General features: G+C 39.0%; 1 protein-coding gene across 8 annotated transcripts in view; it reads left to right on the plus strand.

Annotated features, from left to right (window-relative positions):
- Prkn (parkin RBR E3 ubiquitin protein ligase) overlaps window positions 1-15,937 on the plus strand; it is a 1,269,303-nt gene that overhangs the window by 718,794 nt on the left and 534,572 nt on the right. Inside the window, exon 7 of one of the 8 annotated variants that reach the window (XM_074070853.1) lies at window positions 2,597-3,414. The exons of the other annotated variants lie outside the window; for them this stretch is intronic. Coding sequence (XP_073926954.1) covers window positions 2,597-2,615 — 19 coding nt within the window. The 3' untranslated portion in view covers window positions 2,616-3,414. Of the gene's footprint in view, window positions 1-2,596; window positions 3,415-15,937 lie in introns of those variants that run through there. 8 annotated transcript variants of the gene reach the window in all.

Consider the following 15,937-nt stretch of genomic DNA (forward strand, 5'->3'; position numbering starts at 1 on the left):
ATAAAAAATAAGTAAATGAAAGAAATATGTATATAAATAAAATAAAATGAAATGAAAAATAGAAAATTAAAAAAAAAACCAAAAAACCAAAAAACCTCCAAGTTCAAATGCACTGAAGTTTCAGTCTTAATAATTTGGGTGTCCTTCTCAGTCTCCAATCCTGGAGATGATACCTCAGATATTGTTCTGTAGTTGTCTCATCAAAGGGGACACATAAAGTAGAACAAAACTACACACACACACACAAAAACCCCACCAAGTGTCCCAAGTTCAAATCCAATACAGTTTCAGTAAGTTTTTCAGCTTGCAGGTGTAATTCGGTTGTTCTCTCATCAAAGGTAGGGAGAAAAAGAAAAAAAAAGAGTCTGGAGACAGTTCTGAGAATGGTATCTGCAGCTGTGGCTTGCCTGCCCGCTGTTGTCTACCTGCTGTTGCTGTAGGCATTATTAATGCAGATCTCTGGGGTGAGCTCTGGTCCTGCAGGCTTTGTTTGCTCAGAGTTCTCCTGTGCGGGAGCCTCTGCTACAGGCTTTCCCCTTTCCAAGCACTGGGAAAGGTGACACTGCACCCGCGTTGTCAGGCCTCCGTGTTTATTTACAGTTCATGTGGGAAGTGGGTCTTCCCCCCTCTCCTGTGCAGTTTTCCTCCCACTGCCACTTTCACAAGCTTTCCTGCTCCTGATTACTGGATGGTGCTGCTGCTCCTGCCGGCTGCCTTGTTTATTTACAGCTCACGTGGGAAGTGGGTCTTCACTCCTCTCCTGTGGAGTTTTCCTCCCTCCGCCACTCTCACAAGCTTTCCCGTTCCTGGTTGCTGGACGCGCGCCCCGCTCCCGCCAGAGCCTCTCTGGCCTGCCCGGCTTGTTTATTTACAGTTCCGGGAAGGATTCCCTTCCCCCACTCTTTGGCACTCAGTGCGCCCCACACTCTTTCCCGTGTGTCTTTATTGTTCTTATTGCTTATTACTCAGTTTCTCTTTTTTCCCTGGGTGGAGGTCGGTCTGTCCAGGGGGCTATGCTGCTCTGGCTCAGGCTTGTCTGTGGGAGAACTACAGTACAGTGAAGCTCACCTGGTCCGCGTCTTCCCAAGCCATCTGGGCGCGGGCGGCTGGCGGCCTAGGGGCCCTCCTCGTTTCTCGGTTTAACGTGAAGTGGAGATTCTCTGCGCCAGCTGGAGGTGTGGAGGGGTCAAAGTTATGCCTCTTCTCAGTGATTATACCTGCAAAGTGTGTCTCCAGCGTCTCTCCAAGATTTCACTATAGGAGGCTCGCTTTCTGCTTCCTCCCTCTAGCCGCCTTCTTGGAATCCCTCCTGACAGTTACCTTTTAAGGCAGACATTCAAGATATTTTGTAAAAATGTTAAGAGGGTGCCATTTTTTCTCATAAAAATTTTATTAGAAAATATCATGTTATTTCCACCATCATTGCTATTTTCTAATATATTAATGAATATTTTTAAAAATTTATTCAGTTTCATCTTTTTTTTTTTCAGTTTCAGCTTTTAAAACCTCAAATAATGGCAGATATTACCCATATTATAAGCTTCATAAACCAAACATTTTTACATTCCTCAGTAATTTTGGACCATCTGTAGAATGGAGAAACACTTGAAAACTCCTGCTTTGTGAAGAATTAGTCTTTGTTCTTGGGGGAGGAAGGAAGATATATTTCTCTATTTCTACTAATATAGTTCCACACATAAGAACTTTTTTTTTTCCCACAAAGATAATTGAGGGGGAGATATTTCATCATATGCATTTTAGCAGACTAGCGAATCTCACAGAAACACAGTGTAATTTTTTTGCAACCTTATACCTTTTGTAAGTGGCAAAAATTAATGGGGTCACAGACATAACCCAAAGATGTGGACTCCAAGCATATGAAATAAAAATGAAAGTATATAAACTCAAGATTATGCTTAGTAGTAAATGCTTCAGTACTCTTGGTGTCTTACATTGAAATTTTCTGAGTATACAATGATTATTCATTCAGTAACTTAATATAGGCTCAAGGATTTTGTTGTTGTTATTGTTGTGTTGGGGGTACATTGTGACATTTACAGAAGTTCTTACAATGTATCATACTTGAATTCACCCCTCCATCATTCTCCTTTATCCCCCATCCCCTCATTCCTGGAATAGTTTCAATAGGTTTCATTTTTCCATTTACATACATGTGTACACAGTATTTGCACCATATTCACCCTCCTACACCCTTTCCCCACATCCTCCCCCCTCCCACTGGTACCAACCCCCCAGACAGAATCTGTTCTGCCCTCCTGTTCTCTGATTTTTGTAAAAAGAAAAAAAATTTTTGTTTGTTTAAGATAGTTAGACAGGGAGTTTCCTTATACATTTCCATGTATGTATGTATGTATTATAACCTGAATTGGTTCGTCTCCTCTATTTTTCTCCTTCCTACCTAAGTCCCTTTCTTATGGTGGTTTCAACAGGTTTAAGAATTCTATATTCATTCTTGTATAGAGACTACATCAACCACATTCACCTTCTTAACTTCCTTCTTTTACCCTCCCTCTCTTGTATGTGACCTCCCCTTAGTGTGACCTGTTTTGAGTAATGTTGCTTGTATTTGATTTAGGTCTACATTCCACATATGAGAGAAAACATGCAGCCTTTGGCTTTCTGAACCTGCTAACTTCACTCAAGATGATGTCTCCAATTCCATCCATTTACATGCAAACAGCAAAATTTCATTCATCTTTGTGACTGAATAAAATTCCATTGTATATAAATACCAAATTTTCTGAATCCATTCATTGGTAGCAGGGCATCTTGGCTGTTTCCATAGCTTAGCTATTATGAATAATGCTGCAATAAAGATGGGTATGCAGGTGCCTTTATTGTAACCTGATTTATATTCCTTTGGGTATATCCCTAGGAGTGACATTGCTGGATCATATGGCCATTCTATTTTTCAGGGTTTTGAGAAGCCTCCATATTGTTTTCTATAATGGTTGTATGAATTTACATTCCTACCAGCAGTGTGTGAGGTTCCTTTTTCCCCACAACCTTGCTAGCATTTGTTGTTGTTTGTGTTCTTGATTCTAACAGGAGTGAGGTGGAATCTTAGTGTGATTTTGATTTGCATTTCCTTTATGGCCAGGGATGTTGAGCATTTCTTCATGTGTTTTTCTGGCCATTTGGACTTCTTTAAAAAAAAGCTCAGTTCAGTTAATTTGCCCATTTCTTCACTGGGTCATTGATTTTGGAGGGTAGCTCATGGTTTTAAGTTACTTCAAGAGCCCAGAAATCATCTTTAAGGTGATAGTCTATAAAATAGAATTAGAATTGTGATAAAAATGTGTGTTAGACACAAGTAAGGGGTGAGGATAGGTAAGACACCTAAAAAACTAGCTAGCATTTGTTGCCCTTAACGCAGAGAAACTAAAGCAGATACCTTAAAAGCAACTGAGGCCAATAGGAAAAGGGGAACAGGAACTAGAGAAAAGGTTAGATCAAAAAGAATTAACCTAGAAGGTAACACCCACACACAGGAAATCAATGTGAGTCAATGCCCTGTATAGCTATCCTTATCTCAACCAGCAAAAACCCTTGTTCCTTCCTATTATTGCTTATACTCTCTCTACAACAAAATTAGAGATAAGGGCAAAATAGTTTCTGCTGGGTATTGGGGGGGGGAGATGGAGGGGGCGGAGTGGGTGGTAAGGGAGGGGGTGGGGGCAGGGGGGAGAAATGAACCAAGCCTTGTATGCACATATGAATAATAAAAGAAAAATGAAAAAAAAAATAAAGAGCAGAAACAAAAAAAAAAAGAAAACTTTAATGTAGTTTCTGCAACATGTTAACTGTTTTGTTGCCAACTCCTACAGGTTTGTTTAAAGATATTCTTCATCTCCATTTGTCTAAGCTTTTTTCTACACTTTGATTGTAGAGTAAAAATAGTTTTTAAACAAAAAAAAATGTGTGTTAGAATTCAATGAACACAAATTTATATTTTTCATAATCTTGAACATTATATAGGAGTGCTGTTAGCATATTTGAACTATATATTTTTAGGAAATACAAGCCCACATAAAATAATATGCATGCTTGTTTTGTAATTAACAGTAATACATCTGAGAAAAGGCATGCCTGTATTTTTTAACAACAAAATTATCAAGTGTGTCTTTATTACAAAGATTTACCTTAATTGTATGAAGTTGGATTTTTAAAATATTTCCAAGTTAGTTTTAATGAGTAAAAAATTTAATCTAACACATTTATACTGTTGAGGTTAGTTTAGCTCTTTCTGTGAATTTTAGGAATTTCAATTTATGTAATTCATACACTTGTTTCTCTTTATAAACATTATCAGAACAGAGCTCCTTTAATCTGGAGACAATTTGATCTAATTCATCAGTACTCTCCAGAAATTGGTAAGCATTTCAGCCTCTTTCAGAGAGAAGCAGAGGCCTCTACATTACTGACACACAGATGCACAGACACCCAGCATGGACTTCCGTCTCAAACTTCCACTTTGGATCTAGAGTGAACATGCAAACATCCAATCAAACTGGGCCAAATATCAAAGAGGAGCCTACACCCTCCCCCTATGAGCACAAAATTCTTGATTGATTTATGACCAAATCAGACAAATATGCAAAGAAACCCAGACTTGGTTCTTTGTCCTCTGTCACCCCAGATAGACTAGATATCTGTCATCCATCTATAGGAATCACCCTGGAATTAGACAATAGAGCCAGGTTCTAAATCATTGCTGCATGGGAATAACTCACTAGTCACCCATAAACCAGAAATTAAAAGAAAACAGAATCTTCAAGAGGGAAGAGCTCAAGTTCTATTCCCCTGAGACTGACTTTAGAAGCCTAAACTCAATGCTTCTCCTGAGGTGTCCTCGCTATGCAGTTTTCCTGACCCAATGAGGGCATCCACTGGACAATTTGGTGGATCATCTCCACTGCTCTTTGGATAATTTAATTTTGAAAGTGGATAGAAATCAAAACTGTCAAGCACATATAAAATGAACATACAGCAAAGACTTTACTTAACTTCTTGATGAATGAGGAAAGCAGTAAGGCAGTAAAAACCCACACAAAAGTGAAGGCAAAGAGCAGAGATATGCATACCCAATCATGCCTGTTGAAATGCACTGGTTTAACAGATGCAAAACTGGCACACCTGGGCTAAGGGTGGGAATCAATTGCACCTCTGCCAGACAAAATTCACAAAGGCAGGCAGTCAAGAGTCCTTATCTTACCACCTGTCTTTTCAACCTATGGGAACTCTTAGAATATGTACAAATGCTTCTTTGGCTCAGTGGAGTATTTTATGCCTCTTACACTTTTCGTGATGTTACTGCATTCACCCCTCTCTACCCTGTAAGTATTCCTGAGAGATTCCACATCCCTACTATTTTTCTCTTGGTCAGAGCAGAGTATACCTCATCTCCCACTGGGCAAAGATGTTTGTTGACTGACAGTTTAAAAGCACTTGTAGCCTTTTAAAAGAAGTCATTTAACTAGGAAAAAGTGGTAGAAACTGTCTACTGTCCTGCTCAACTCATCAATAACTATCCCTTCAAAGGATGAATTAGTTTCCTTTTCTTTCCATGCTCTGGACTTTCCTGATTGGTAAGAAATGAAATCATTTCATTCTTTTGAAATCAGTTTTGTTGTAATTCCTTCTCTGGTCTTTTATCAAATGTACTTCAATAACCATGTCTATTGAAATCATTTTGCCTTCCAAAAGGGGAAGTAGAAAGGGCTGGGGATGTACCTCAATGGTAGAGCATTTGCCTAGCTTGTGGCCCAAAATTGGGTTCTCAGTACCACAAAGCATAAATAACCTATAAGTAGTTATCACCATCAAAATTTCTATAGTCATCAAATGTTATTTAACTTTGTGTTTTCTTTTGAAACTCCAAGGAGCTTATTCCCTTGGGTTTCTCCCAGAATGGCACTTGTCCTCCTGCCATTGTGGAAACAGGTTCCCATACCTTTCTCAGGACACCTCATGCCAGACTTAGGGAGAGTGTGGATGCTTGAAGAGCCTGTAGGGACCATCAGCCCATGCCACCGTGCTGTAGACCCACTCAGGGTGCGCACCACACCTTAAGCCACTGTAAGGCAGGGTGCTTTAGAAAAAAAAAATTGGATAGCAAAAATAATACCAAAACTGCCTCCAGGAAACTGCAGAACTCGGAAAGACAGTTTGGGTGATTCCCTTTAAAATACCTTCTCATTCTGAACAGTAGACTGTGACTTACCCTTTGACTTAGGCTGAAAGTGGTAGCCTCTCTAGTTTGTAAAAGCTGTGTGTTTCATCTCACTATTTGAATCAGAGGTTTTTATACCATCCTCATTGTTATGTGACGCCATGAAGAAGAGGTGTTTGCTTGCACCTGTCTTCCTTTGCCCTTCCTTATAGGTTCTATTTCTGACCTCTTTCCTATTTTGCTGTGCATTTGCCCACATCCCTCTCCTTTGCTCCTATACCCTTCTTTGAAGTGGGTGCCCTCAAACTGAGAAGTCAAGCTGTATCTCTGAGCACCCCAGATAGTACACGGTATTCCAGAGCACATTCTGTAACATGCTTGATGTGCAGGGTTGGCAGGACACATCGACAGGACCCATGCTGGGTCCACACACTTCAGCATAATGGAAATAAGGACTCACAGAGATTAGCTGGAGGGTGCCCTGGTCTGATTCTCTTAGAATTCCTGGGATCTCTTTGTGGTATCAGTTTAGATGACCACTCAGTACCCTGGTCCTTACCACTGTGAAGGACCAGAATTATTCAGAATTCCAGAGGCTTGGTGATGACAAGGACCTTGTTTATGTTCTTAGATTCTGCCCACTGAGTCCAAATGCCTGACTAGCAGTGGTGTTTACAGTCACAACTCAATGTCTTGGGTTTCTTTTTAATTTTGTTTCTTGCCTAGTTCTATGTATTCAGAGTCACTCATTCAGTCTTATCTTAGCCATATACAGATGTGGCTATATTATAAATACACATATTACATATTTATATATGCATATATATACGTACACATGCACGCATGCATGCATATGTACATATATAGGCCAAATTGTCCTACTTACCTGGGGAATCAAATGAGGAAAGTGTAAGGACCACAGAAAAATCTGAATAGTTACGTAGGGCAGAGGCGGTCACATTAGTAGAATAAAATCTGCTCTTGAAAGGGCAAGGTCCTTATCAGGAGTTACTTTGGCCGGCATCAACCCACAGGCTTCCTTTCTCGCTCTGGAATCTGGCTTCTCCTGTGTATAACCAGCCATCCCCACTGAGGACTGTTCACAGTTTCTGGAAGAGCAAGTATGGACACAAACTGACCTTCCAGCACCTTCTAGGGACTTCACACATGGCCTCAGGGTGTGCTCGGTGCCACACATACCCATGGGTTCATTCATTCTTGGAGTTAGTCCTTGTGTTTTCTTTCTTTATCTACTTGAATAAGTCAGCAATAAGTCAGTGGCTTAAAGCAGAACAAGTTTCTTGTACTTCTGTAGGTCAAAGTGCTAAGACCAAGGAGTGGGCAGAGCTCTCTTCAGAGCCCTGATCCTTTCCGAAGTCTCTCAAGAAAGTGTTTCTTGGCTTCTCTTGTGTTTCGAGGTTGCCTGAATCCTGCGGTTGTAGCCACTTTCCATCTTCAAAGCTAGCAGTGGTCAGTGCAGCCTTCCTCACATGGCTTCACTCCAGTGCCCACCACCCTGCTTCCTCACCTGCCCTTTAGAAACCAATGTGATTACACTGGTGCCACTTGGATAATTCAGGGCACTCTGCTTTGAAGTTCAGCCGGTTAGCCACTTTAATTCCTCCTTGTCACATAATGGAACTTGTTCAGAGATGTCTGGGATTGTGCAGAGACATCACTGCGGCCATTATTCTGCCTCCCATGGTGATTCCATCATTTATGATTATTCAGCAGCACATTCGCTTCCTCTATGTGCAGTAACAATATTATAATAAAGAAACACATAGAAAAAGAGGGAAAAAGTGTTTTACTGGGAACCGTTACATTTAAGTAGATTGCTAAAGTTTATAAACCTTTGATCAATTATGACTCCAGTTTCTTCCTCAGTCCACATTTGAAGAACAATCTTTTCTCATTTTTTTTTTTGGTACATCATTCCTAATGTGTTGCTCCAGGCACCTTCTGGACAGTATTATTATACACAAGATAAAGTTACACTTTATTTCATTTCATTAATAAAATATTAACTTGTAAAATTGTTTAGGTTAGAGGTAATGTGGCTATCATTCATCTAATTCCATTCACGTCTATGGATGGGTAAACAGGCACCAGAGAGTTGGGAGCTGCCTGCTTCACACAGTTCGTCCTTGGGAACAAGTCCAAAACCCAGACTTTCCAAGCCCCAGACTTTTCTGCTAGGAAAGAATGTTGGGTTTAAGAAGAAACGCTGATTTGCTAAAGATTTTCCATCTTACTGAAAATGCAGTTTGTATAAGGCAAAGGAGATACCTTCATTATGTATACAATCATGAAAATAGAAAATCCCAGTTGCTTACCTCTGTCATAATTCTGGAAGTGTTTTAGTCATTTTTTTTAGGTAAAATTCACAGATCACAGAATTAACCATTTTAGAATTAAGAATCCAGTAGCACTGAGCACATTCTCAATGTGATACAACCCGTTTAGTTTCTTTCTTTTTTTTTTTTTTTTTTTGGTGGAACTGGGATTTGGACTAGGGTCCCATGCTTGCTAGGCAGGCTCTCTACCACTTGAGCCCCTCTGTGAGCTTACCTAGCTTAAAACATTTTCCACATCCCCAGATAAAACCCCACATCCTTTAAGCAGCTGCTCCCATTTTTCTGGATTCCCAAGCTGTGACAATCACTGATCTAACATCTGACTGACTCTGTAGATTTCACTATTCTGAATACTTAAGAATCATAAGTATTTGTTCTATGTGTCTGGCTTTTTTCATTTAACATAATGTTTATCAAAGTCATCCATGTTGTCACATGTATCAGTATTTTATTACTGTTTATGGACAAACAATATTCTATTATGTATACACACACACACACACACACATGCACACACACGCATATGCCACATTTTATTTTCCATTCTTCTATTGATGGACACTTAGACTATTTCTACATTTTTGATATTGCAAAAACTGCAGCTATGGATATTTATATACAAATATGTGTTTGAATCCTTATTTTTACTTCTTTTGGTAGTACACATGGGAGTGGACTTGCTGGGTCACATTGTAATTCTATGGAACTTTTTAAGGAAATTGAGCCCATTCCTCTCATTAGATCCAAGACAAGTTTTTAAGAAACTTACTCATAAGTCCCTATCTTAACACTAAAGGCTTAAGGGAAGTAAGGTACCTTGAAAAATGAACAGATTATAGAGCATCAATAATATTGTAAAACATAACATCTGTGTAAGTAGAGATATAAGGATATATATTGAAACCTATTGAAAAATGAGGGGTGTGAGGTAAAAGCGTAAGGGAAAGCAATGGAAGGGGTTGAACAGACCAAAGTAAAGTAGATTCACAGCAGGGACACATTGGAACATCAACTTAAACATTAATAACAAAAGACAAGACTATAAAATAGGTACAGTATGGAGAGGGTACTTGTGGGAGGGGCAGAGTGAATGAAGGAGATTAAGGTAAGGGAATATGGTGCACAGACTTCATATACTTATATGAGATAGAACAGAGAAACTTCTTGCAATTGCTTTAAGTGGGGTGGTGAGGGGATTAAAGGGGAGAGATGATAGGGTGATCTAACCAATGAATAATATAAGCCTTTGGGAATTGTCACAATGAGTCCCCTCGGTACAATGAATATATCATAATAAAAAATTAAATAAAAATATTCTCAATAGCAAAAAACAAAACGAAAAAAATGAACACATCACAGTAGTACCACTTAGGATGTATGTGACCTTGAGCAAGTTTCTTGCCTACAGGCTGAGCCTCAATTTATGCATATCTTAAAGATGAAAAAATGGCACCTATCTCACTAAGTCACTGGTTAGAATTCAAGGAAATAATGCAGAAACACTACTTTACCATGCCTGGCAAGCATTGTCCCCTCCCGGGTGACAGAGGCACAATGACTTTCCTGCTTCCCACCTCAACTCCCTCAGCCCCGTCCACATGGAACCTTTTTAACCTCTTAATCGTTTATATATTTGCTGACCATGGTGAGGCTGAAATATGTATTAGCTTATTTGTGATTAAATCCTAGAGGAAAAAGTAAGGACTTTATGAAGCTAAGAAACATGACATCTCCTCTTCTTCTAATCAACACAGTGAGTCACAAAGGTAATTAGTCTGAATAAACATGATTTGCCTTTCAAAGCTCTCCTTTCACTTTTAGCAATCTGCACTTTTAGCATCATAAATCATTGAATTTTCCACTATCTTCCCAATATTACTGCTAAGTGTCTTAATCACTTCATGCTACCATAACAAAATACCATGACTAGGTGACTTATAAACATCAGAAACTTACTTCTGATACTTCTGAAGGCTGGAACCCAGGATCACCACACCAAGCATGGTCTGGGTCTGGTAAGGGCCCTTTGCCAGGTTATGGGCCCTTGCATCCTTACCTGGCAGAAAGAGACTCTTTTATAAGGCACTAATCCCATCCTTGATGGCTCCATGGTGATGACCTAATAACTTCCTAAAGGCCCTACCTCCTCACCATCATATTGGAGGGGAAGAATTTCAACATATTCAACCCCTAACAGTTATCCCTATTCACTTCTTTCCTCAATAATTATGAACAGACTGTTCTTTGTCTTTTCTTAAAATTCTAAAGTGGATGAATCCTCAATGTATCAAATTGTCTTTTCTTCAGTAACTTTATCAGGTAATCAATTTAAAATAATTTCATTGAGATACTTACTCAGTACTATTTATCTTTGTTAAGTGATTTTTAACAGTCACTTTCAAAGTCTAATTACTCACTTCCATTGAAGATGAAATTTTTCATTGAGATTAATTTCTCAAAACATAAGTTTTTTAAAGTTTTAAAAACTGATCTATTCTATTTTAAAACTTATAAGTATTTCCCTTTGGCATTCACTGACCTCAATTTAATTAACAAAAAGAGAGTCTACTATCACCTTTATTTTCATTACTGTTCCCTTCCATTTTTTCTATAATAGTTGTAAATTCAACTCATCTTATTCTTTAATATATTTTTTATTCTTGATTCTTTAGCATTTTTCAGTATAGTTGTAATATATTCACAGTTTTGATTTAGACAGCTTCTTTTTTTTTAATTATTGTTTTATTATTCATATGTGCATACAAGGCTTGGGTCATTTCTCCCCCCTGCCCCCACCCCCTCCCTTATCACACACTCCCCCTCAATACCCAGCAGAAACTATTTTGCCCTTATCTATAATTTTGTTGAAGAGAGGGTATAAGCAATAATAGGAAGGAACAAAGGTTTTTGCTGGTTGAGATAAGGATAGCTATACAGGGAGTTGACTCACATTAATTTCCTGTGCGTGTGTGTTGCCTTCTAGGTTAATTCTTTTTGATCTAACCTTTTCTCTAGTTCCTGGTCCCCTTCTCCTATTGGCCTCAGTTGCTTTTAAGGTATCTGCTTTAGTTTCTCTGTGTTGAGGGCAACAAATGCTAGCTAATTTTTTAGGTGTTAGACAGCTTCTTTACAGATCTGTAGACTCGTAACAATCTTCAAAGCATCTGAGAACAAGAAGGTGCTTGCAAGTGGGTTTAAAGAATCCAGTAGTTCACTTCCTATAAAAAGACTGTTAGGTAGACAGGAAACCATTAAAATACTGATTAATAGTTATTACAAACTATAAAACAATCCCCATGTGTACACTTATTTTTTCAATTTAATACATATTTTCTGTTCCCCCCCAAACACAAAATATTTAACACTTTAATTTTCTGCTACCAGTCACTCTAGAGCAGGTGGACTTTAGAATGAAATGTTCTTGTATATCAGAACCTTGCATATCAAGATACAAATCATCTAGATTTTAAAAGGAGGAGCAGAGGTTGGAGGGCCTTCCTTTAAAGACGTGAGCTGTTGATTTCTTCTGGAAGACTGCATGGTACCACTTGAACACCTTGCAACACCTCATTCCAGTGTCTAATAAACACATATCATGTTGGCCGATAGTTGGTCTTAGAGTGTGTTTCAAAGAAACCACGTGTATTTTCATTTTGAAATGTGTTCTTTCACCTGCTTCCAGGACTACAACTGGATGGAACAGGTCCCAAAGCTTGCTAAATTGTACATTATTTAAATTTGCAAATAGCTGGTTTGGGGGGAGAGGAACATGGAAGGCAGCCTTGGTAGAGGTCACATGGCCTGAGAAGCATGTGGCAAAGAAGGGATTTGATGCATTGGGAACTCACCTGCTTTACCTCCCCAAACACATATTTCCCTCACACACTCAGTACTGAAATATTTATTCAGTCCTTCATCTTTACAAAGTGCTCCAAGTCCAAAGAGCAAGTACAGGTTAAATCAGACAGCTTTCTGATCTCCTGGAGAGTAAGTGAACTTGAGGAAGATGTAGGGTATAGACCTTAATTCTATCACAACAGAAAAACTATCACAACAGAAAAACAATCACAACTGAAAAGTTAAATTGAAACAATGAGATCAGATACAAAGGAAGCATATACTCAGCTACAAAAGTGTGTGACAGGGAAATTTGACCTGGTTTTGGTGTGCATATTTTTGGTATGCAAGCATGTATCACTTTTAGGATTACCTAATAGACTCCAGGTGTCTCCTCCATCCATCATCCTTCAGTTACCAAGCAAGATATGCTGGCTCCTTCTGCTCCCGGTGTTAAATATTCTTACTTACTTAGAGGTGAATTCCCCTTACACTCCTACAGAGCGATTAATTTTCAGAAGTTCCTAGAACAGACACCATTCAGCTTCCACAGTACCATTTATTTACTAGCCCTGTGTTTTGATTTTAAATAAGGAATCACTTCTATAAATCTCAAAGGAATTTTTCTTTCTCTAAAGGTGCAAGAAGGGAAGGAGATACAGTAAATGCTTAGCAAGTTTCTAGCACAGAGTAAGTGCTTAATAAAGTACAGTAGCTGCCCTTATTACCACCACCAACAGCAAAAGGAAGGTAGCTTTCATAGTGTCTGGCTACTTTTCTCTCCAGTTGAGTTCCATAAAATAGTTTTTTACGTGGATTTAAAACTTAGGAAGGACCCTTGAACTGTGTGAATAATTTTAATCATCTTCTGATACATTTGACTGTAAGTCAACATAACTTAGATGAATGAAATGTAAAACATACCTTCCTTTAGATATCAGTTTATAAATAAATAGGAGTTTCTAAAGAGATTTTTTAAAGAACATTTCTGTACAAAGACATGCTATTCTGTTCAAATTCAAAAAGCATAACTTCATATTAGCCCACCTTATAAACGATTCTGTTTGAATGCTGTAGGACATGCATTTGAATAGTTACATCCATAAAAACTAGTCACTCTATTAGGAGTTTTCATCTGTAGCTGTGGAAAAAGTTTTCGTTTTAGTCATCTACTTAGAGGTTGGATGTGTTTTCCCCTGGATTCACTGAGCATTTTTTTCCCAGTGGGTCCCTGCTGTGTGCTTGACTGTCCCTAGTTCCTGCTGGTGGGTGCTTCCTCTCCTCTTGTTTAGCACACTGTGCTTTTCACAGTTTACACTTTCACTGAAATGGATTGTCTCATCTTCCTGCCTCCTAACTGTGTTTAAAAACAAATCTAACATTGAACTTAATGCTGAAGAGATAGTGAGAAACTGACTGCTCAGAAGAATTAACTTCCTCATGCTTTTTATATAACAGCTTGAAAATCAGAACTCTTGAAGTTTCACGCTGCATGCAAATAACTTTCCCTGGGTGTTAGGGTACTTCTGAGCCCCTGAAGAATGAGTCACATATTCCATGCTTAACCTATCTGGACTTCCCCTGGAAAATCAATTGCCAGCCTAGTTTGGGGAAATTATTTTGACTATCAGACCCTGAAATTCATTCTGACTTCTGAATTCCTGAAATCCATTCATAAGAATATTTATGAAACCTTAACCTTACGTCAGGCACTTTGCTAAGTACTGGGCCTACAGAGTTGAAAAGTCAGATTTGGTAGCTGTTGCAAAGACTTTGAATGCAAACCAGGATGAAATAAACTGTTAGAAAATATTTCCAATAAAATATGGCAGGTGATAGAAAGTACAAGATAGCTGAACACAGGCAGGGCCATGAGTTCATATCTGAAAATCAGAGAGGCCCTTCTGGAGAGGGGGCCTGAAGAGGCCACTGGTCATCACTGTGGCAATAGTAGGAGGGGTATTCTGAATGCTCATCTCTTTCTAGACACTCGTGAAGTCTTGACCTGAGGTAGGCAATCATCACCTCACAAGAGTTACCTCTGTTCCCATCTTATATGGGGAGTCAGGGCCATGGACAGGTTCAGTAAATATGGTCCTTACAGCTATTGAGTGGCAGAACCTGGATTCAAATCCAGATCCAGACTCAATAGTGAGTTCGACTCGGGGAAGAGCAAAATTGGAAAGTGTTTGAAAAGTGAAAGGTGCATGGAGGAAGGAATGGAGGAAGGCAGGAGAGAAGGGTGCAGCCAGGAAGGGATGAGTCAGAACTCCCAGGGCAAAGTGCAAAGGGTACCGGGCAAGAAGCTACAGGAGGAAACAGATCATGAGGGAAGGGCCTTGCAAGTAAACTTACTGAATTTGGTCATTGTACCATGCTTATATTAATGGTATACTTTTTTTCTTATAAGGTACTGCAACTACTCCTGAACAGCTCAAAAATATCTAATAACAATGATGCTGTACATACTAATGAATTTTATATATACAGAGAGCGTGAGAAAGTGCACACGTGCACATGCAAATCTGACAAAACTGGTAAAAGATGGTTAACCAAGGTGAGGACCATTCGATGAACTATTTTTATAACTTTTCTGTAGTTTTATTTTTTCAAATAAAAATTAAAAGGAGAGGAAGAGAGATGAACTTTATACAGTGTGATGAGGATCCATCCAGTGAAGGATTGTAAGCCAGAGTGATCTGGTGGAATGTGCCTGTGAAGATGTAGAGAGGGGCTGGTAAGAGCAGGATCCAGCAGGACAATTGGGAGGACAGTTCAAGAAGACACCCACTAGCCCAGTAGGGGCTGTGGCCACCCAGAGGAAGAGAGTGGGCCATTGAGAGCTGGTGTCTCAAGATGGCTGTGACAGGAAGCAATGCTGAGAAAACGGGATCCGTGGCTCTATATAAGCACCAATGGGGAAATACAACCATAGTTAACACAGAACATGGATTTTATTTTAATTAGTTGAGTCTTGTTTGCTATAAAATATAAGACTGTGAAAATTAAAAACAAAACTCCGTTCCCTTCACAACTTTCTTTTCATCTTGTAGACTTACACCTACTTCTTTATTCCTTACTTCCTTTGTAATTTGTGCTCAGGTTCCAGAATTAAACTCACATTCCATGTTTTACAACATGTATCGGGATGTGACCTTTACAATTTTTGATGTCTAATAACAATATTGACATAAATCACTCCACTTAATTTTGTAATTACTTCATTTACCTATGTCATATGTCCACAAATAATTTCTAAAATTCTGGTTCAGGTCTTAGGAGATAGTGTGTGCCCATGTACACATGTATACACACATATTCACATACACATACACATTTATGCAGATGCTCCTCAGCTTACAATGAGGGTATATCCCAATAAGCCCATCCTAAGTTGAAAACGTGTTAAGTCAAAATGTATAAAAATAATACATCTAACGACAGAACATCGTCACTGCAACACAGCATGCTGTAGAGTATTGGCTGTCTGCCCCCATGAGTGGGAGCCATGGCTCTATGCTTCTGTCCAGCACTATGACAGCATATCAAA

Source organism: Castor canadensis, chromosome 1, assembly GCF_047511655.1.
Source record: "Castor canadensis chromosome 1, mCasCan1.hap1v2, whole genome shotgun sequence".
Taxonomy (NCBI): domain Eukaryota; kingdom Metazoa; phylum Chordata; class Mammalia; order Rodentia; family Castoridae; genus Castor; species Castor canadensis.